At 44.2% G+C, this 22,464-nt stretch overlaps 1 protein-coding gene across 1 annotated transcript in view; it reads right to left on the bottom strand.

The window, feature by feature from the left end:
• Positions 1 to 22,464, bottom strand: part of BTBD11 (BTB (POZ) domain containing 11) — a 196,180-nt gene that overhangs the window by 26,165 nt on the left and 147,551 nt on the right. Inside the window, exons 5-9 of the mRNA XM_009881989.1 lie at positions 9,829 to 9,994; positions 6,332 to 6,421; positions 3,071 to 3,172; positions 1,868 to 1,961; positions 1,622 to 1,757 (exon numbers count right to left, since the gene is read on the bottom strand). Coding sequence (XP_009880291.1) covers positions 1,622 to 1,757; positions 1,868 to 1,961; positions 3,071 to 3,172; positions 6,332 to 6,421; positions 9,829 to 9,994 — 588 coding nt within the window. The remainder of the gene's footprint in view (positions 1 to 1,621; positions 1,758 to 1,867; positions 1,962 to 3,070; positions 3,173 to 6,331; positions 6,422 to 9,828; positions 9,995 to 22,464) is intronic.

Raw genomic sequence — 22,464 nt, 5'->3', positions numbered from 1 at the left:
GCAGAGTCAGCGGCTTGGCTTTTTTGGGCCCGGGATACTTGCTGCTATGTGGCACGTTAGGACACCTATCCAGGAAATCACTCCAATTAATGGCAGGACCGGCTGAGAGCAGTCCCGAGGCAAGCACTGCTCCTGCTAGCCAACCTACACTGCCTGGGCCACGTCTGCAAGACGCTGCTGTCGTGACAGGAACCGTACAGATGTCACACGAGTGGCGGCATCTCATGGGAACAGAGACCCATGAGCTAAACGTGACTCAAGACTTCTTCCCACAATCAGAGAAGACCAAGGTGCCTCTGGACAAGCTCTCAGGACTTTCACCATGGAGGTCACTTGAGAAGGGAGCTGCCTGGAGCTACCGAAAACACCACCACTCAATTAACACTCAAAGCAGTCTGGGAAAGCTGGAGCAGCTAGACATTCAACGAGGACAGTCAGGGCAGGTTCGAGCACATCTGGGACTACTCTGCAAAGCCACTGACCCAGTTGCGCCATCAAATAGCAAAGCCCAACCTCAGAGTCTTGGGGCCTTCAGGTTCGTACCAGTGTAACTTCATTGATCTCAACAGAGTCGCTCCCGGTTTCACAGCTGTGAGAAGAGAAACCAGGCTGGTCCCCATCCCACCTCCCTCATACTCCGATGTCTTCCTGGCACCTGCGCAGACTCCGGCGTGGGGTGGCAGCCGGGCATGGCATGTCCCAAACAAATTTGCAGCATAGAGGGAATAAGGAGGGAGTGTAGCGTGAGCAGTGAGCAGGTAGGAACACAAGAGCCAGGGCCTGCAACAAGCACAGCCAGCAGCCAAGCCGAGGAGAGCCCCAGAGGTCCTCCTCGGGCACACGGCTCCCACTCATGCCGGCTGGCAGCAAGGCCGGAGCAGTGAACGTGAGACTCCAATAACCAAACTGTCCTCTCTGTCCCAGGGATCCCTCGCAGGCTCCAGATGGGCAGCGTTGTGCGAACCCGCCCTGACATGCCGTTAGCATGTTGTTAGATTGGCAGCTTGTCTCTAAGCAAACAGACGGTAGGTACTGTCTCTAACCTGTATCTATGTTCCTCTGGATGGCTACAATCAAAAAAGTAGGAACGTGAAGATCATAATACTAATCCATTACACTGCAGTCAACTCCTGAGCGTTGCAAGATCATGCATGCCAGGTGCCCATTTCATTACTATTTTTAAAAAAATTTGCAGCATACATACAACATTAAGGCATACGGGACTTTACAGTAAACACAGATGCAGAAACTCTGTTAACAACAATTAAGGCTGCAGCAGAACAGACACAATCCGCCCCAAACCTGAGAAATACGTCAACAAGAAATTCAGAAGGAATGTCTTCGACATTCCTTTCTGCTGTCACATCAGCTACCATTTAACAAACATCGCATTGCAACACACCACGAGGAGTCCCCTTCCTTATTTTTAAAATCAGCTATCAAAAAGCAGCTTGTACCACCAACTGGTTAAACTCACATGCTAGCAAAAGGCCTTCCATCTCTGCTCAGTTGGTGGCATGTTCAATTGTTCATGCAGAACTTTCACCCATCTGCTCAAAACGGACACCCAGGCAAAAAAATAAGCACTTGAAGGATGCCACTAGACTTGTTCCCACTCTACCTGTGTCCATGTGCGGCAGCCTGACTGAAAGAGTTCATGTCACCTTGTGGAGTCATGGAAATGCCGTTCCTGTACATTGTTCCTATCATGGGGTCAGCTCCTCGCTCCAACAGCAAACTGACCAGTTCAAAATTTCCTGCAAGTCAAGAGGTGCATTTTTACTTCTTTTAAAATCCAGTATTTGCTCACCCAAACCACAGATCCTGGACTGAAGAATTTATTACAGTGGGAGGAGAAAGTCCTTACCAGCAGCTGCTGCCAACTGTAAAGGAGTTTCGGAGTAATTTTCCTCTCCGTGCTCCAAGGAACCTTCTACTTTTGCTCCTGCATCCAGCAACAGCTAGAAAGAAAATTCACCGTTTAGAGCAACTGGGGGTATTACAGTCTGCAGAGTTCATGAACAGTGACGAATGAGAGTCTAATGCTTCTTGTTAGCTGCAAACCAGATACGATGGAGACAAGTGACATGCAAATTCTGTCCACTGTTTCACAGAGGCAAATTGATTCCTTTTTTCGCTCATTTTACACTGCCAGACACCAGGAGCACTGGTGTCCAACTTCAGAGCCAAAAAAGTGTAACCCAGTGTTTCTGAATGGGAAATGGGGTAAGGTCAGTGTTAGGAAGTAATGTGCTGAAGATGGAAGTACTAAAAATTAGCCCGACAAGCATCCTTCCTTCATGGTCTTCTAGAACTCCAGCACCATCCTAAAATGGATTGGAATTCAATTGCCTCCATCTTTTATATAAAGACATGGCCAAAAGAAAGGCAATTCTTAAGAACCAGTCACAGTCCAAAAGCTGTGATCTCCATCGGGGACACCTCCATGTAAATAACAACAATGAAAACAAAAGTGGCCAAGGAGAGCAGGATGAAGCCTGTGCTCCAGCACCCTCTTGGCCATTTCTGTCTCAAGGCCTTCACAGTTTTGGCTCTTCATTAAGTCTGCCACAGACAAAGCTGTTTTGAAGAATAAACCTTCTTGACTTTTGAAATGCCAAAGCACAGAACCAGCATATCCCACACGACACCTCGCTGGGGAAAGGTGAGCGAGTGCTTCTCTCCCCCTTAGGAGAAGCACAAGGGCTGTTGTCCACCTCTCCCCCAGCAAGGCAGCGGTTTTGTGTTTGCTAGAATATTATAGTGTCAGAAAGTGTAATGAATGAATAAACAAACATATAAAACAAGTGGTCAGGAAGGAGCACAAGGAGTTGTCAGACTTTCTTTGGTGCAACTTTGCTTTTAAATTGTCCTGTTTAAACCTCATATTGGTTAAGGTTTGAACACCATATTCGCTATATAATAGGTCTATTATATATCAGTACACTCTAGGGGAAGCAGAAGTAACCAATATGAGTATGACAAGAGGATACTGGTTTGAGATGGATGTAATTAGAACTGAAGAGGAGAAACAAAAGAATGAGATGCAGGTAGGGAAATACAATAATACCTGAACTACAGGAATATGTCCATGCAACACAGCAAATGTCAGAGCTGTCCAATGGCGGGTCTCAGGGTGGACGGATGGGTATTTATGAGCAGTACTGACAACCTACAAACAAATTAAAGTTATTTTTTTAAAGAGCTATACGTAATAAAATTCAACCTGCCTGAAAGCCAGGCACGTGAGGGAGTAAGTGAAATAGCAAACCTGGGAAAGCTGCTTTATAAAATGATTGGCTTCATTTTTTTCCTGAAAAAATTTTCTCAATATTAAAACTGTTCATGCTGATTTGACAGCTTGAATACAGTTCATACCAAATCAAGTCTTTTTACCAACTACTGTAGCTCCACCTAAACCACTGGCCACCAGATACTTTTGCACAAGGTCAAAACATCCACAGCTGGTTACAGCAGCACACACTGGGGAAGCAGGGACGGATCAGGACGCTTACAGCTAAGGACCACTCCCACTGACTTCTCCAGACTGTGTATCAACAGCCCCAGGTCTTGGGATGGCTCCAGGCCCAAAGAAATTCTTTCCACATTAATCAGTATGACTTTTGTCACTGCCATCATGAAAGACACATCACAAGCCCTACACTAGAGTGCACAGGAGTGCTTCCAGGCTCCTCCTCTCCCACCGGAGGAAGAAAAGACAGCTGAGAACTGACAGGGCAGAGTGGCACTTCAGAAATGTTTTAAGAAAACTCCTTTTTACTGCCTTCTCCTGTCTGAGTTGAGTTAAAAGAGCAGGGTGGTGACAGTTAAAAGAGATGCAAACTCTATCCTTAGAAAACAAAATGGTATTTTTCACATCGCTCCTTCCATTTTCCACGCCTTAGTGCCTGGTGCCTCTAATGTAGACATTGGGGAAGATGAATAACGCCTCTTTGCTTCAGTTTCCCTGTCTTAAAGATGTGGATATTAATATTGATGAGGTTCAGAGAGATGGCAAAATCTAATGAACGTTTGCAATCCGAGACTGCACACTCAGATGGAGTGTGACACTAAAATTCAAAATCTTATTATTGATCTTCAGAGGAGGACTAAAATCAGAGTAAAAGATGCACCATCTCTCTGTCTCATCAGGCAGCTATGCTTTCGCTACCTTGTCTGAAGTACTTTTATCCATGTAGGGAGCAGGGCCAGTTATTAAATGCTCAGTTGCATTAGCAGCTCGCATTTCCAAGCACTGCATGCAGCGTTTTGCTAGAAGCACACGATTGGGCCACCTCAGTCCCAAGGACAGGGATGAGGGCGAAATCTGAAGAGCCCATGCAGATCCTGCAGCTTGCCAGAGGAGCAGATCTGCACCAGCACCTGGCTGTTATCGCCCAGATTTGACAAAAGGAGAGCTCAAAGTACCAACAGGAGAAGTGTGCTGGTGTGTGAGCAGAGGCGTGTGGCTTCTTGGGGTCTGGGATTGCTCAGAAGGAAGAGGTTTGCACAGCTTGAGCCTTGGAGTTTAGGCTGGGGAGCAAGAGCAGCGGAGGGTGAGGATGGGCAGGGTCACGGTTTAGTGAACGCATCCAGCTCCTCCTCAAGCAGAGATTCCCACCACTGTTTGGGGCGGCCCACGGCAAAGAAAATTAAGTCATTTTAACTCCTTTGCTCCTTTTTCTTTTGGTTAGAGTTTTTTCCAACCGACATGGTGTTTGCAAAAGACCTGTGGTTGACCAGGCTTTTAAGGCCTCAGTTGAGATTTGCTGAACAGCTACAGGTCCCACTGACTCGAGAGTGAATGGCAGCTTCTCAGTACATCTGGAAATTTTTTGCTAAAGATGGGCAATCAAAAAGGGAGGCACCCATCATTTGAAGCTACTTTTGGAAACATATATATAGATAACTGATTTGCGAAGTGAAAGGGGGAAAATGATGCAAGCACCTGACAGAGTATTTATTTTTGTTCATGGTTGATTTGGCTTTTTTTTGGCCATAATTGCCCAATTTGCACAGTTGGTTGTGGTGTGAGCAAATCATCTTATAATTGCACACCATAATTATTCACAGTTCTTGTCCACAAGTGTTTTCATTTGATTTCAGAGCAAACACTCTACAGAAATGAATCAGGGAGGTTCACATTCCTCAATGGAGCTGTTCTCTCAGATGTCAGCAGTTTCAGGAAGACAAAACTGTTTAAATTTGCATTTGGTTCAAGTCTGGAAGATTACTGGAGCAATTGGGAGACTGCTCCTAATGAAAACTTGTCCTAGGAACCATATAATGCCATCTCGCCTCTAAGCCACAGGCAGGGTTAAAGGAGAGCTCAGTCTCCATGCTCATCCAGTCTTTGGTGTGCCTATCGAGAGTGCTAACAAGGGTTCGAGTATTCAGTTACTGCCAGTTCTTGAGGGTGGTGTGCTTGAATTTGGGGAACTGAAATCATCAGCGTAAGCCACCAAACAGTAATCAGATAGTAACGACTATCAGTCTCTTACAGGTGACATCCATTTCTACTTTTAAATTAGATTTTTTAAAAGTGCAAAATGTCTGGCTGAAAGCAGTGACTACAATTTATCAGCTCACTCAAGTCCAAACAGAACAGATGGAACACAGATAAGTGAAGCAGACAGCTTAATTTACTCATGACCTCAACAAATTGAAACTGGAATCATTAACAAATAATTCTTCTGCAGATTTTCAAGCGGCTCTTTAAAAATGTACATACCTGCATTGCACAGAGTCAGACCACAATCTGTTTGGTGGACAGATTGTGTAAGTTTGTGATGTGCATTCATCAAAGAGACGTTTATATTCTGGAAGCTTCAAGCTCCTCATCCAACAGTTTTTAGCCCAAGGCACTTTGTAAAACAAAATAGTGGAACTTACGTCGCACTTGTGTGCTGGGCATTCTTAGCTGGAACATCCCAATGCATAGAAATGCTCCAGCTTTGGGAAGTCATCAGACGGGTATTTCTTTTACCCTCTTCATTTTAACTCAGCTGAGATTCAGGGAGTCCTTACAATATCATTAGAGCTGTGCTCCGTGCTAGCGCTAACACCTGTATTCATTTGCAGTGTGCAAACACAACTAAATCAATATTACCTGGGGGGTAAGTCCGATGACTTGACCCCTTGTGTGCAGTGAATCCCAATGTTAACCTAACGCAGTCTGATTTCACTATTCATTTCAAGCGGTACCATCCAGGATAAGACCAATTTATTTTCTTTTTAATTCTTGGGATTTTCCCTATGCTACAGTTTCGGGGGGTGGTTTAAGATGTAAACAAATAACAGAACAAAGATACAACCAACAAAAAGTCCTCACCTCAGCATTCAGATCTGCTCCAGCATCTAGCAGCATCTGCACCATAGCCTCATCACCCCTGACACAAGCATACATCAGTGGAGTCATGCCCTAGTCATTTTTTGGAGTTAAAAAACAAAGGAATTGACAAATTTAACACAGAACTCTCTTTGATTTTTTTTTTTTAAACAATTATTTAAGTATACATCATCAAGACTAACAGCATGTATTTAAAGAAAGCCATTACCTTTGTTACAGACATGCCCTTCAGACTAGCAAAAGCCAACCATTTTTGTAAAATCTCCATTTTTGTTGTCACTTCGATTGATTGGGTTTTTTTTTCATGTTATCCTCAGCACTTCAGCGTGGTGAATGAAACTAGGCTTGTCAGCCTCACCTCCATTTTCATATACTAAACTGAGCATCTTTGTCTTTGGGGGTCAGCAGAGAAATGTTTTTATCAAAGCAACCATATTTCCACCGGTGTTTTAAAAAGACAATAATTCTATTCGGTTTTCTATGATCACAGTTTCATAAAATCTAACTTTTTAATTATCAAAAGAGCCTTTAAAAACATCCCAGGCTCCTCTTAAGGCAAGTTAAATTTGGGCACAGCTTTTTCCATGCAGATTCCGTAAGGGGCTGGAAATGTAAAGGCTTTGTATAGCACTCCCTAGCAAACAAGGACTTAATTTTAAATGAAATGCCAGACAGCATTCTTGCAAGTTCCTGGCTCTAGGAAAACATGGCCCTGTTTGGAGGAAAAGTAGATTAAGTGACCCTTCACTACAGAACCACCACAATGCAACTTGTATTAATCCGAAATACCTGCTGCGGCTGATCACCATTTCCCTTAAGATAAGTATTACTGTGGCTGTGCTAATGAGTCCAGATGAAACCATGAAAAAATCATTAAATCTACCGTAAATTATAACAGAAAAAGCTGCTTATTAAATACAGTAGGGGGTGATGATCAACAGCCACCAGTTGTTTTGTAGTAAATCTACCGCAGCATGCAGCTACCTCTGATGCATGTTTATAGCCTACCTTGAGGTCCCCTGGTAAATTTGCTGTCAGACGATAGCCCATTTGCTGTTTAACTTGAGTGCTGCCATGAAGTGAAATTATATTCAGAGAAACCGGAGGTGCCCAGCACAGCCAGACACAGAGCCATGACACTGCTCTTCCTAGCAAGAGCCCAGCATCACTATTTTTTGCTGAACTATCCCATTTTTCCTGTTTGCATGCAGGGCTAAAGGAGTGGGTGCTTTGGTATGGAAGGGCTGCCCTTGTAAAGAAAATATAAACTAAGGTTTGTCCCCTGCAAGATACTTAGAGCCTGCTTAAAAGACATTGAGCATTTCACAGGATCACATCCACAGTGTACTTATGGAGATACAGAGTAAGGGAATATGCATTTGGGGGCTTATGCTATTATTAAGAAAAAAATGAGTTCATCCCAGGCAAGGAGAGTTCCTGGGTGACTTGAAGTTGCTTGCAAAAAGAATTTGAGACTACTGCAGCTACAGTCAGTGGCAAAACATTTCTTTTGGCAGTCAATAAACACTACAGGAACAAACAGGACTGTGAGAATTACAAAAAATTGTGTTTGGGCCTTGAAACAGGAGGATGGGAGAGCAGCTTAAAAAATTAAATACATGTTCCTTCAACTATTATTTCAATTTCTGTAAGCGGCGTCATTCAGCAATTCAATAAAGTGCACAAGGGTTCTAATCAGATCTGAAGTAAAGAATTTGAAAGCCCCATGCTGGGGCTGTCCCCTGCCAGATGCAGCACGTGGGCAGTCGTGGTGAAGAACCCTGCAGCAACGCCGAGAGCAAAGGGTCTGCCTGGGGACTACACCGGCTATTTTGGCCCTGCTGAAGCTGATGAGGGACCTACCGCTGACTAAAAGGGGCCCAGAATGTCATGCTGCAATATCAGGGTTTTAAAGAGTTAATGAGGTTTCTAACCTCCCCCTCCCTCGCACTGTTGATCCTGCTGCTTTTGGCTCTGCTGGTCCCCCAGGCTCACTCTGCAGCTCAGCCTTGCGCTGCAGCATCGCTCAGCCCCCTCTCTTTGCACGTGGGAGGAATGGATTTTTAATGAGCCCATCATTAGTGTTCAACACACACACAGGAACAGGGTAACAATGTGTACAATCAACACTACGGGCATTTGGCTTTTGGCAAAGTAAAAAATGGCTCTTTTTCTTTCAGCCTTGTATCACTTAGGGCTCCGTCCTGCAAGATGTGGGATCCTACAAGATGTGGGATGTTTGATCCAGCGAAGCATTTAAGCACAGGCTTAACTTTCACTCAAATAGGATGTAAGCATGTGTTCAGAGTTAAGCATATGATTAGGTACTTTGATGAATCAAGCCAGAGTGTTCCCAGGTTTCAGCCTGGAGGACAGAGGAAATACGTTGTGAAAAGTTTCCAGGTTCAGGCTAACTTAAAATAATAATAATTTTTAAAAGTATAATGTATGAACCTTGGAATGAGCAGTCTGATACTATTTTCTTTTCCGGGAGTACTGCCCTCTTCTAAAGCTTTTCTCAAACGAATCCACAATATTGACTCAGACCGAAGCTACTGAACAGCAACATAACTCAGCTTTCCTCTCAGAAGACCTAAACCCACTAACAGCCCAGCTCCTGTCCCAAGCAACCACCTCAGGGGCGGCAGCCACCTGCCTCCTGCCAAAGAGGATGCCACAGATCTGGGAACATGCACTGACACTTTCATCAGGGGCACCAGAAAATTCAGGGGATTCCATTTCAAAAGCAAACAGTAGTATCCATGGCCATTCGTTTCCTTCTGAGAAGGGGGAACCACCTCAGTGAGCACCACAGTCCAACAGACTGCCGCCAGTAGGTAGCTCAGAGGCAGGCTTACCCCCAGGCACAACCACCAGCCTCATGGAGGTGTAACTCCAGGGAAATTTAGGCTCCTCAACTGGTGGATGTTGGCCACCAACCACCACTAAGTGAGGTAACACTGCAGAGATACTTTCACATCTGGAAGTTCAGTTCAAACTGGGCTGAACTCAATTAAAGACTGCCAGCAATTAATCATTTCCTGCCAGGCGTTTGGTGGTGCACGTGAAATGCATTGCAGATCCCAGGGCAGTGTTCAGTGGAAGGACGTTCACCTCAAAGAGCCCTGCCCCACTCCACCGTTAACAGCACTGAAGCAGCTTTAAGTATTCAGATCAACACTAAGCTCTCTTGGGATCTTCTTCTGGCTTTACTCGACTCAGTTCACTGTTAAGAAGATTTCAAGGGATGCATTCGCCCTCATGCTGAGTTACCTCAGTACCAATGAATCAATGCAACTTGAAAAGACCAAACTTAATGCAGATGTTCACCTAGCAGTGCTTTAACTCAATGCACAGTAATGCAGGGAAAGCATTAAGGTCTCATCTATACTTAGCTGAAAGTTGGGGCTCCGTTTCTGTGATAAGCACACAAAACTCTTACATTTCCCAATTGCTTCTTTACGTTTCTATCTCGTTACCTGTTCACTCATGCTGTTAATCCCATCCGGCCCCAGCAAGGATATGGCTTGTTTAACCAGATCCGTTCGGCCACAGTTGAGCATCCGGAAACCCAGGTCCTGCTTGAACTTGGCTTCAGTGGCAACTGCATCCAGTTTCCGAGATGCACAAAAACAGTCGTCGATTCTGTGGATGTGAGAAATAAACTCCCTCAGAGGACAATCAGCGGACAGACCTCGCTGTCCCTAGGAAAATCATACTTTGCCCTATCTTTGAAGGATGTAGGTCATGCATGCATTCATTCTCCTTTGACCTGCATGTTCAAGGGAAGTGCTGAATGGAAAATGCTAATGCAAGCTAATGGAAACTGCCCTTGGTCTATCTTTCATGGGAAAAGTTATACATTTTATAAAAAATTGGGCAAAAAAGCACAACTTTCACTTCATTTTGTGCAATGCACAACACATTCTCACCGCAATTTTTCTTTCTGCATGGCGAGGTTATCCAGTCTCCTTCATCTCTCAAAAGTTTCAGTGGCTTCAGTAAGCTTTGAACTTACATCAAATGGATGTATAATCATTGACAATACAACAAAGAGAAAATAATGTCACTCCAAACGCCTTCAAGGATCTTACCAGCATAGCCCCAGTAACAGGGAAGCCTTTTTGGAGTAGAAAGTGCAAGTCGGAGAATCCCAGACTGGTGGAGGTTGGAAGGGACCTCTGGAGGTCATCTGGTCTAACCCCCCCTGCTCAAGCAGGGCCCCCTATAGATCAGGGCACCATGCGATCAGGGAGAAGGCAATCTTGCTAGGTAATCATGGCAAAACACCACAAATCCTTGCTGGCTGTGTCTAACAGATGAGATGTCATTCTTTCAAGGTTTTATTCAAAAGACCTCCAAACTATAAACTGCTCAATGATCCATTTCAAAGGGAAGAAGGGCTAGGAGTTATTTAGACAAGATGTGAATCTACAGCTCCAGAGAGAGCCAGGCAATTCAAATCTGATGTTTATCCAACTTGGTTTCATCTTATTAAAAGACAGATTTGCTTTTCTTTCATGCTGAGGAGTCTCTGAGGCAGAGGGTGGAGTCCAAATCCACAGTGCTTTTTGGGTGAACCCAGATAAAGGACTGTTTGGGAAAAAAAATCACTTTCATTTTCCAAAAATGCTAGGTCTGAAAACGAGGGGCTACTTATGAATGAAAAAGAAAATACAGATCAAAAGTGAAAAAGTCAAGCATACATAAAATATTTGTTTTCTATTTCTTATGTAAAAAAATGCAGCAAACCAAAAGAAAAATATAAACAGCGCATCATTATCATTTAAATTTCTTCTTCAAAGTGCTTTATCAGAGCTTTATAAAATATATAACACTGCTCAATATTTAAAAGCAATATGCAACGAATATGCTGCTTATATAGAAGCAATGGTATGCGCTCTTCCTCTTTCAACAGAGGAAGGAAAGTGAGATGGAAAATACAAAGTATTTTGATCAAAGCTTCCGCAGGACTTAGTACTGAAACTGTCATCTGAGCTCAAGCTTGCTCTTCGCCGTGCTGGGCCACAACCAGTTGGGAAGACAACAGAAATTTTGTTGATGTTCATTCTGCGTGCTCAGTTTGGGTTTTGACTGCTAAAAAAGTTGATGTCCAAAGAATGCAAACAAGGTACGCTTGGAGTATCGTTACTCAGGGGAAGAAGGATGACGCTTCATCACAAGAGTATGCTGCAAGATTAATGCACAACATTCGCTCACAATAAATACACTGTAAAAGCAGTAACAGATTCTGCACCACTAATATGCCTACAACAGAGATGAAGAAAGCAACGCATAGCAAGGCTGGGTTTTCTGCAGTAGTTTCTGAGCGAGTTTAAGGAAAAAGCAAAACCAGCACAGATATGCAGGGCTGAGCTCAATGACACCGAGATCCACGGGAGCAATTGCGGCTTAACACGTTCACACCGTATGGCACATTTCTGACACAAGAGCTACAGCAACATTTGGTACTTGTTACCCCCCATAGCATGAGATGCTAGAGATCATCTGTGCCCTCGTTTCACGTATGGCAAAGTTAAAACTTGGTGGGGTGGTGGGGGTTTTGGTGCATGGAGAGAGAGTCTGGACCTCCCAGCCGCAGCTGGCCATTTCCAGATGACTCTGGGCTGAAAATGAGGTGGTTCCCTGGCAAAGCGCAGCTATGGAAAGATCTAGACAGCCTCTGAGGACTGCAGAGGTGTCTGCCACTATGAATCACTGCCTGTGTTAAGTCACTGCTTCATCATTTGTACTGAGGTATAGAACATACACTCCGAATAAAATGGGTCAAACTCAGTGCTGGCAGAGAGAGGCAAAGCTTCACTGACGTCAGCCCAGCTCAGTGCATGCAAAATGATAGTTGATGATTTTCTCTTTAAAAAAAGCCAGATTTTGACCTAGGTTGCACACCCACACAAGGGAGGAAGGAGGAAAAAGGACCTATCTCACCTCTCCTGTACAGGCTGCCCAGACCTCTACTCTGGCCTGGGTTCAGAAATTACTTAGTTCTCCATAAGAAACTCCTCCATGAGTTGGCTCTGGTCCCCTAAAAGCACGCCAATTCACCTGCTCACCGTAGCCAAGAAAGGGGACTCATTAATTACTGCTGATAATGGGTATCAGCAAATCAGTACTCCTCAATCCGCTGGGGGGATAAGGGTCTTGGTCCAAGAGTCCCAGGAAGCTACAGCTGTTCAAACACTGCAACAGTAACACAGATGCAGAGGGGTGCCCGGGCTGCACAGCTGCGAGGACACCACCACTGATGATCTAGATGTGATCTAGACCAAGTACCACAAAGCAAGAAACCGCAACTCAGTACCGCTGCCAGGGGCCCACTGCCTTTTTGTACCTCAAAAAGGACCCATTGTAAGTATAGCCCCGAATTATGGGATGTTGCAAAGGAAACTATATGGCGAAATTTGACACAGATCATTGCTGGTGCCGCTGTTGTCATATGTTGACTAAGAAAATGGATAGTGATCAAACTGGGGAGTTTAGTAAGAGCATGAAGCAAGGGAAAGGAATAGAGGATGCTTCAGAAGAGAAAGTGTAGCAACATCTCGAAAAGCCAGAGAGATGAATGAGTTAAGGAAAAGGAGATTTAACATGTACAGATAAAAAGCAGAGAAGAGACAGATCAAAAATGATCAGGAACTACAAGTACAGAATAAGAGAACACAGCATCACTTTTAACACTGGAGAAAGCCAACTGGGAAGACGGTACAGAAGACAGACCGAGCAGTTGCATTTCAAAATGAGAACTGAAAAATAAAAAACCCCGAATCAAAAAAAAAACCCAACCCAAATCCATAAAAAATCAACCCTAAGCCACCACAGAACTGCATTTGCTCCCAAGTCCTCTTTCATACCATTAACTGCATAATGTTGATTCCAACAGGAGCACAGGGTCTCTGCTCCGTATTACACAGTATAAGGGGATGCTGCTCCATCACAGACATCATCCAGAATCACTAATATTACAGGATGCAAGATAAAAAAGGAGGAAGGTAGCAGGACCCAGGCTTGATTCACTCAAGATTTCTTAACTTTGGACTGCAACAAATTCACTGACAAGCTATGAAGAGGTGGGAAAGGGATGGGAGGAAGCTTGAAAAACAAGGTTGATGAGGAACGGTTAAGTCATCTAAATATACAGGGTCACTTGTTAGAGCTGTGAAACCGTGCCTGCAAAGCAAAGGAAGCCAGCATAAGCGCAAACAGAGCTGGAAACCTCCCCAGCTGCACAGTCAGTTCATGGCCCTTTTGCCGAAAAGTCTTTGTGATCCTTCCAAGTGCACAGGAGGCTGACACCAGCCAGACAGTGGGACGTCCCCTCCAAGGCCACCTTGGTTTGTTGCCGGATTCTGCTGGCTGCCAGCGCTCACTTGGGTCATCCTTTCCCCAAGACCTCACCCTTGCAGAAAAGGCACTTTTTCATCAAAGGGGCAGGGAAGGCTGACGGGAGGAGCAGAAGACCACAGCGCGCCAACGCTCTTTTCCCCCTCCTTTTCCTGGGGACAGTCTCAGGACGGCAGGACATCACCACCTCGGGATGCTGGCTGGGTCAGGTGAACTTTGAGATCCCCCCGGGTGATACAGTGACAAAGGTAGGACTGGCCAGCATCCTTTGAGGGTGATATCCTCTCTCAAAAGACTGAGCCCATTTTGGATTCCTCTGCTTAGCAACCTGTGGGGCCGGGCAGGCTCCTTGGCACCACCACCGCTGTACACACGCTCCCATGCCCAGAACAGAGAAGCAATATGCTTGAATTAATAACATACACTGATCACACTCCTCGTGTTCAAGAGCAAATCCACCCCTCTAACTCAGGGGTTCAATCACACAGCCTGTAAACTACCTAACCGGTGCCTCCCTACCTTGAGTCAAGCAAACAATTGCCTTTATAAGTAAAAGGAAAATTAGAAACGGGTGAAAACGTCTTGATTTTATATTTGTAGCAAAGCTGTGACCACATTTTTTAATTTACAATGCAATACAATTTTCTCCAAGTCCTCTTTTAATTCCTCACAGATATTGCTTCTACAGCAGTTATCTTCAAGATCATTACAGTGTTGCCACTGCACATAATTAACTTTACTGTGGCTGTATATGGGGAATGCCATGGTAACATTAATTATTTGCAAATGGTCACTGTCAAATGCTGCACGGTGACCATGACACTCTATCGTACACTGAAATACTCAAACCTCTGAAAGGAGTCAAAGATAATTTTCTTCATTTATAATGGGTGCTAGCAGTACAGCAAATTATTTTTATCTTTTCCCAAACTCACATTACAAAAACATAATGCAGCACTTCTACAGCAACGGTTTAAATGCAAGGGATTTTTTTTTCATTTTCACTCAGACTGGCTAAGATAGGGTCTGTGCAGATCTTTAATAAGTTACTCATGGATTGAATACATTTGGGAAAATGGATGATTCAAAGGCAAAGTGTTTCCATTGTAACTGGTAGACACAGCAGCTCCCATTACATAGCTTTTTAATTATTTGTTCTTTGGGAGGGGATTATTGCTATAGTCAGTAACGGACAATTAAAAAAAAAAAAAAAAAAAAAAAAGCAATGCTCTATATATGTTACCAAAAACCAAGTAGGAACATCTTAATCATGTTCTAAATGATACGTGCCAGCATAGCATGCTAATAGTTGATTTAAATGAAAGAGCGCAGACTGTGATGAGCAGCAGGACAAATGTTCCCCTTCACTGAAATGAAAAGGTCGTCATCCTGATAGCCAAGCACCAAAACCTTGTTTGTCCACCTGGGACTCGATCGCCAGCCCTTTCAATTAAAAGACTGATAATCTATTCATTAAGTCCATCTTTTTAGCTCTGTGGATTTTATTCAGTCTGTCTGTCCTAAATATGAATGAGGTCTTGAGTCAGAAATTATAGTTCAGCTGGTTGGAAGTCTGGAAGGAGTCATATTTTAGCCAGCAATATACATGCATTTGCAATGCTGAATTTCTTGGGGTCAGGGGTCACAGTTTTGATCTGGGTATGCACAGCCCTTAGCACAAAAGGGTCCTGTTCCTTGCCTGGGGCTCTTCAGTGAGACTACAGACACAAACGGCAATAGCAGGAGCGGCAGACGATTTCATTTAAATTTGTGAGCGCTCTTTTTTCCACTGTGGTACTTTAAAAGGGACTATAATGCTGATATTAATAGGACTGCAATATAAATACTATATGGAGGCAGTTATTTGCATTTTCAGTTTTGGAGAGAGGGAAACATAAGCACAAACATGTTGATCAAAGTGATGAAGAGCGCTACTTTTTAAGGCAGACATAAAATATCGCCATTTGCTTTAATCAGGAGCCAAATTAAGACAAAAAAATAAAATACTCTGGGTATTTATTAGCCAACTCTTATTCTTGTCAAAAGCATGAGAATAAATTGGTTACAGATACAGGAAAATACATTAAAAAAGTAATGCGACTATCAAGTCAAGACCCAAATCTACTTTTCAAAACACTCTTAATATTACAGTCCCATGTATATAGGCCAGGAACCATGTTCAGAATTGAATCTGACTTCAGATTCTGAACACATCATAAGAAAATTTGGGTACAGGTTCATCTTTCATAGAACTAGATAGCACAAGTCTTTGCTAATGAGTGGAAGACAGTGTGTTATCCATATTCTGATTATCATATTCAGGAACGTGTACAGAGACAGAGCATATGACACAGCAATGAACTTGCGTGCAATGGGACAAGTATGGATCCTAAAGCCTGTAAAAATGCAAGTGTGTTTTGTGTGTTTTGCCCTACAAGTGAAAGAGAACATGAGGGCAGGGTCTTCCCCTTCAATAATTTTTTTTATTACTGTTGTCTTGAAGCAGCCAGTTGGCAGGAGAGGTTGAGATTCACCTCAGGAAACCTGTGCTCTACCTTTTAAGTAATAAAATCTCCTTCATCCACTGGCACCATCTGCCCCAAGGGAATGCTGGATTTTGTCAAGTAGCTTGTTTGCTACTGCTTGCTGGTTTGGCATTTTTGTGTCTAATTATGGCAATAGCCACGGCTGGTGTTAAAGGATTAGTGAAAATTTGTGGAAAGAACAACGACATTCAAGGAGCTAGGCAAACACCAACTGCCCCTACTTAAAAGCGGCTGTATCTCATTAAATAGCAGAATTTCTTAGGAATTTTCTACTCTTCCTCTCCAGAAACTCAGCACCTTACCCAGTGTGTTTTAAGAGAGTGAAGAGCAATGGAAATGTTTTTCTGCCTTCAAATCTCTATTTATTAAAGTCTATTTATATTTTCATGCTCTAGTACAAGCACAGGATTTCCATAAATAAAACATTAAATGCAACTCTTCCTCTTTTCACTTTCAAGTTAGAACTACTTATGTGTGGTATAGTATTAAGATGACACAACAAATGGTATAGACTGCTTGGAAAGAACAAAATAGCACATAGTCCTTTTACGTTGCAGTATTTTTTCCCTTTCCACAGTCTTAAGAAAACTCTCTAAAATGATGCTGCCATCCAGCAAGGATGCCACGTTAAATAAGCATCAGTCTTGAGGTAGTTAATATTATTTTCCTAGAAAGCCTTCAATTAAGAGGGATGGTCCCAGACAGAAAAGCAGACTTAAGTTATTCTCAGGCAAAGGCTAATTGGAAATTATGACTGATTTTCAATTAAAGACGGGTTTTCAGAGGCACTCAGACACTGCATTTGCCCAGAGACCTTTCGGGATCGGAGCTGTAAGTGCAGCTCAGAGCCCTGGGTGAGGCTGCGACAGGGCAGCAGCTGCGGCAATATGTGGGACTGGAGGGTTAATAAACCCAGTCCTATGCTGCAGCAAGGCTTGGATCATCTACCCTTTCAGTTTGAACTTAACTCGTGACCTAATATCCTCATATTCCTGTGCTCGCGCTGCACTTGAAATAGAGTGTATTTTTCCTTCCACAGTGTTTACTTCTGATGCGTTTCTAGAGAATAGTCACACACGTTCCCTCAGCACCCTCTTCGCTCAGCTGAATGAGCCCCTTTCTTCCAGCCTTCCTCCATGAGAACATTTTGTCAAAACTCAAATCACCCCAGCCCCTTTCTCTGTACCTGCTCCAATGTGAATATTTTCTTGACCCGGACACAGGATTTGCGATTCCACATCACTTCCTACCACTTTCACGTACAGAGGCACCAATATTTTCCTGCTTCTACTGGAAATAACTCTCCCGTTGCATCCTCAAAATGCATTTGCTTTTTTTCATGGCTGTGGAAAAACCCCCTTTTGTGGTTTACAATCATTCTGAGATTAAATACTGATCTACAGTCTTTACCACCACCTTTCCAATACTCAGCTCCCAATACAGTACATATCATACTGCATATATAGTGTATATGCTACATATACACTGCAGTGTGTATTTTTCTAATTAATCTCCATGTGTTTGCCTTCCATTTGTGGAAACTGCATTTCATCCCATTTCTTTTGTCCCAGCCCTCAAGGTCATCCACTTTTTCCTGGATGATTTCCCAAACTTCCACTGTCAGGACAATGCTTCTCAGCATCGTGGCATCAGCAAATTTTAACTTCATGAGCACACTGCTAAGATTTGTGCCAAAACCCTTTCTGAAAATTAAAAAAGACCAGTTTTTAAGATGGAGAGCTGAAGATCTCTGCTTGTAACCCCACCGCAGGCAACCCAGCCCTTGCCCCCTCTCTTGAAGCCAGCGCCTGCTCACTTTCCAATTCCTTTACTAATTCCCATCTTCTCCAGCTTAACTAATAGCTCCCTGCATGCACTGCATCAAATCGTTCACTCAAGTCCAAACAGATGAAATCTACTGAATTTCCTTGGGGTAGAAAATCAGTTATCTTATCAAAAAGTTATTAGATTAGTCTGGCATGATCTATCTTTAGAAAATCTGTGTCACATTTTATCCCATTTTTCCCTCAACAACATGTCTTTAATCAGTCTTTGCTTGAAAAAACATTCGAAGGCCTTGCACTAACAGCCTGGAATTTTCCTCAGATCGTTTTTCATCCTTTTCAAAAGTTGGGCATTACTATTATTAATCTTTAGAGTTATGGCACCACTCCGGTCTTTTTCAAAAATATTTCCTTCTGACCCTCTGGTTTCGTGAGGCAGCTCTTTCTCATCGCTGGGATAGAGGTTATCTGATCACCCCAATTTGAGTGCATTAAGCTGCATGATTTGCTGTCCTTTTGATTACAGTTCTTCCATTTTCATAACCTTGTTGCTATTATTTATTTCTCCCCAGGATTTTCTTCCCGAAAACAGAGGCAAAGTATTCACTTAAGTTCGTGGGTGATGGCCTCTGTTGGCACTGATGCACGCCTCTCGCAGGCGCCTTCTCAAGGCCAGCACCTATAGATACAGATTTCACCTCTGTACTCCTGGAAGACAGGGCAAAAATGCGTAATGTCTACGGTCAGGAGCAGAGATGGGACCCAGACTCACAGCCAATCAGAGAAGAGAAGAGATATTTGCTGCATTCACTATAGGTGAGCCCAGCATCCTCAAGGAACCCAGCCACAACTCAGAAATGCTGCTGAACTGCATGAGCAAGCAATTGAAAGGGATCAAGTAATCACAGCTCTCCATCTGTGCACAGGCACAAGCCCTGTTGTGCCAGCTCCTGCTCTCCCTAGCTCTGCCTCAACTGACAGCGATGCTGCCACCTCCAACTAAACTTAACTGGAACATCAGGGGGCTCTGACCGCACCAGTGGGGTCCCATTGCAAATCCCATTGCCTACCTCTGTCCTCCAGCATCCCCCAATAATCAGCGACTGCAAACAAGGGACCAGCACCCTGGTGGCACCAGAGCCCGAGGGGTCTCCACAGGCTGCACATCAATATGGAATGGGGCACGAAGAAAAGACCCCTATGGGACTCCATCCATGAGGAATCTGATGGCAAAAATGCTATTTCCCATCGCTGCCTTTTGGGTACTACTGCCAAAAAGGACTTCAGACATCTTTACAGAATTGTCCTGGGCTCCTCCTGCCAACACCCACCCCCAGTGAAGCAGCTGTGGCCCGTGGTGGATCGCAATGAATTCCACAGAGAGCAACCTCACTTCTCCACCATACGAGAGAAAGCCACAAGCTTTTTTTTCTATGGATAGGAAGAAACCACTCCTCAAGGTGACTAAACTCTACTTCTCCTCCAAATCCCAGCCAGGAGGTTCATCGCAGCCTGCTGGGCAAGTGGACAGAGCACTAATGAGTATGAGAGGTACTCCAGACACCCCGCTGTGGCTGCAGAAAAACACCCAGCCTCAGAGGCAAGACATCTGGAGGATCTCAGTGCCATGAGGCCACATTCAGTGTTCCTCTTCATTCAGACACCAGGAACGTCCCTTGGACGTGACGTGGGCTAGGTCTGCAACCCTGCAGGACATTCCTTCCCCAGCCAAGCGAAAGGATCAGATATCCATCTGGGATGTTTGGAGTTCAGGAGCCAGAACCTCATCCTTGGACAGTGCAATCTGGGATGTCCTGAAACACCTCCCTCTGCACCACTGGAAGCACCAGTAGTGAAGATGCTGCCCACCTTGTTCCCTTCAGCAGAGCACAGAGTCTTTCTCGGGAGCGAGAGTGCTGCTTGCCAGGCCTACAAACACCCGGGAAAAGCAGCTTTCCCCAGGGAAACCAGAAAGGGGATGACTTGGAATCTAAGAGGTCTGAGGCAATCCTGAAGGTAGAAGAAAATATTTAAAATAACACATAAGAATAGCCCTTTGTAGAGGGGAATTGCACTCAGGCCTGTGGATTTTTCTTCAATTTTTGCCATTTCTGGATATCAGAATGAACACGTGTGCCTGCACACACACTCTCACCCCAGACTTTATCCCTCTTTTAACCTCTGACTGGCCAGAAAATAGCCCTTTATCCTGTCAGGTGGATAAGTGACCATGTAACAGCCCCACACATGATATTACCACCTCTCTCAGGTCAGTTTGTTTAAGCACCTTTACATCCTCAAGGATTGCCATGATATACGGCAACCAAAAATGAAGCCACTGACCCTGATAAAAAGCACAGCATCCTTTTTCACAGAATCACAGAATGGTTAGGGTTGGAAGGGACCTCAGGAGATCATCTAGTCCAACCCCCAATTTTGCTGAGCAATACAGGATGCTCCTCCCTTACTCTGTTTCTCTGCCGTCAGCCTCCAGTCCCCAGATGTGGTCATCCATTAGCAATCCTCCCCAGCACATACGTAGCACAGTTGGATGGTTTTTTTTAAACAAATGTCCCACAGAATGGAGGGAGACATGCAAAGAGCTTCTTGTGTTTAGGTGGAGCAATGGGAAAGGTACCCCTTGCAGAGGCGATGATGAGGAGCAGCCAAAACCTGTTTGCCACCAGCCAGACCCAATGCAGACTGAGAAGCAACGTTACCTTATCACAGTAGAGCAGCAGGTCCAACACAGCTGTTACCACTGTGCCCCTTTTTGGCAAAAAAATCACCTTCATCCCCTGATGCCTTCATTAATAAAAAATCTACAGCAGGGAGCAGAGCACCCAGCTTCACCAGATTTATGCCAGCAGAGAGCTACTTTGCACGCAGATCTCTGCTGACTACATCCAGCCACCTCAGGTGGCCCAACAGGGCCTGGGCACAGCCGAGGCTTTATTTAAGTCAGGTCTTCCACTATGACAAAGAGTATTTTGGACACAACTCGGGCTTTCGTCTCAGCTAGCTGTTGTGCATCCAGCAGCCAATCCATCTACGAAAACTACCTCCTTGTAAAAGGTGGAGACAACCGCTCTATTTAAAGCTTCCACTCCTGGGGGAAGGCAAACATTTACATCCCTGCTCACCTCCCAGGGCTGGGGAAAGGGAAGAAAGTTTCTGGCATGTTTGCTGCTGTAAAATGAAGAGAGATTAGGAAGGAGACAGGCAGCTCCTGCCCCATTCCAGCTTACCTCACTCCTCTACCTAGAGCAAGAGCAGCTCCTCTTTCAGGAGATGAAAACATTGCAAGAAATTAAGGCAAAGGATTTTTAAAAGGATCAGAAAAGGGGAGAAAGAGGAAGTATTTGAATGAAAGGCAGGAGGAAAGCAGAGATGATTTACAAAGCCACATATCGGGAACCTCACTGCTGGAGTATGTGATTGTGCTGGGAAGTGTCAGACGAATCTGCTGGGAGACCTCCACGCTGCAGTTCAGATAAGAAACTGAACATTTGGTTTTTATCCGAACTGATCCTGAACTTCATAGCCTTTGAGATCCTGCCAATCTCTCTCTCTCTCCCCCCCTCTCCTTGTATGCGTGTTTTTCCAGTGTGGAAGCTGGTTTAGCTTTATGAGTTTGCAATGACAGGTTGCGAATCAACACTGAGAAATGATGCAATATCACATGGGACCATGGGAACTATCGGGTTCAGGTCTCTATATTTTAGAGACTAAAGAAGAATGCTAAGAAAAGCCTAGAAATTGAACCAGTTTCAAGGTTCTACTTATTAAGCCAGTTTTATAAAAGTCACAAAATATATCAAGCTAACTGCATTTAAAATCCTCCTGCTGTCTTCTGTCACACAGCTTATTTGAAAAGCCACCCCCTGCAAAGTTGTTGGATTTTCCCCCCTCCCACTCTTTGCATTTATGGAACTGATGCTTGCTGAGGAGTTGCTGGTTGGAAATACACCCTCCTTAATGGGGAGGCATAAAAGCCTGGTGCTTGACTTCGTGAAAATGAGAAGTTCTGAGGGTCTGCACTGAATGCAAATAAAAAATTACAAGCCGCAAGGTTTCAAATTAACATCCTGATGCCTCAACATTATTCTTCAGAAAAGCTAGGTCTTTCCTTTGATCTCAGGATTACAGGCAGATGGGCCCTGATTCGCAGCTACCTAAAGAACCTGATACACTACACCAGCAGTACACACAGACCTTAAAATAAATCCAAAGTACACGGACACTGCCACTCTGCCAGCACAGCAGCGTGAGATTATCATTTTGGGACATCAGTGGGTGAATCAGGCCCCTGCAGTCAAATAAGGGCACATCTCAAAAGCTGGTCTCTCTAAAATCCAAAATTTGTCTCAGGAATTACTTCTCTTTTCATTCCCACCCGATTAGTCCCAGGCTGTGCTCTTCA

This window comes from Charadrius vociferus, unplaced genomic scaffold (assembly GCF_000708025.1).
Source record: "Charadrius vociferus isolate BGI_N301 unplaced genomic scaffold, ASM70802v2 scaffold883, whole genome shotgun sequence".
Taxonomy (NCBI): domain Eukaryota; kingdom Metazoa; phylum Chordata; class Aves; order Charadriiformes; family Charadriidae; genus Charadrius; species Charadrius vociferus.
Note: the sequence above shows the minus strand (reverse complement) of the source record. Positions and strands in the feature narration are given on the sequence as shown.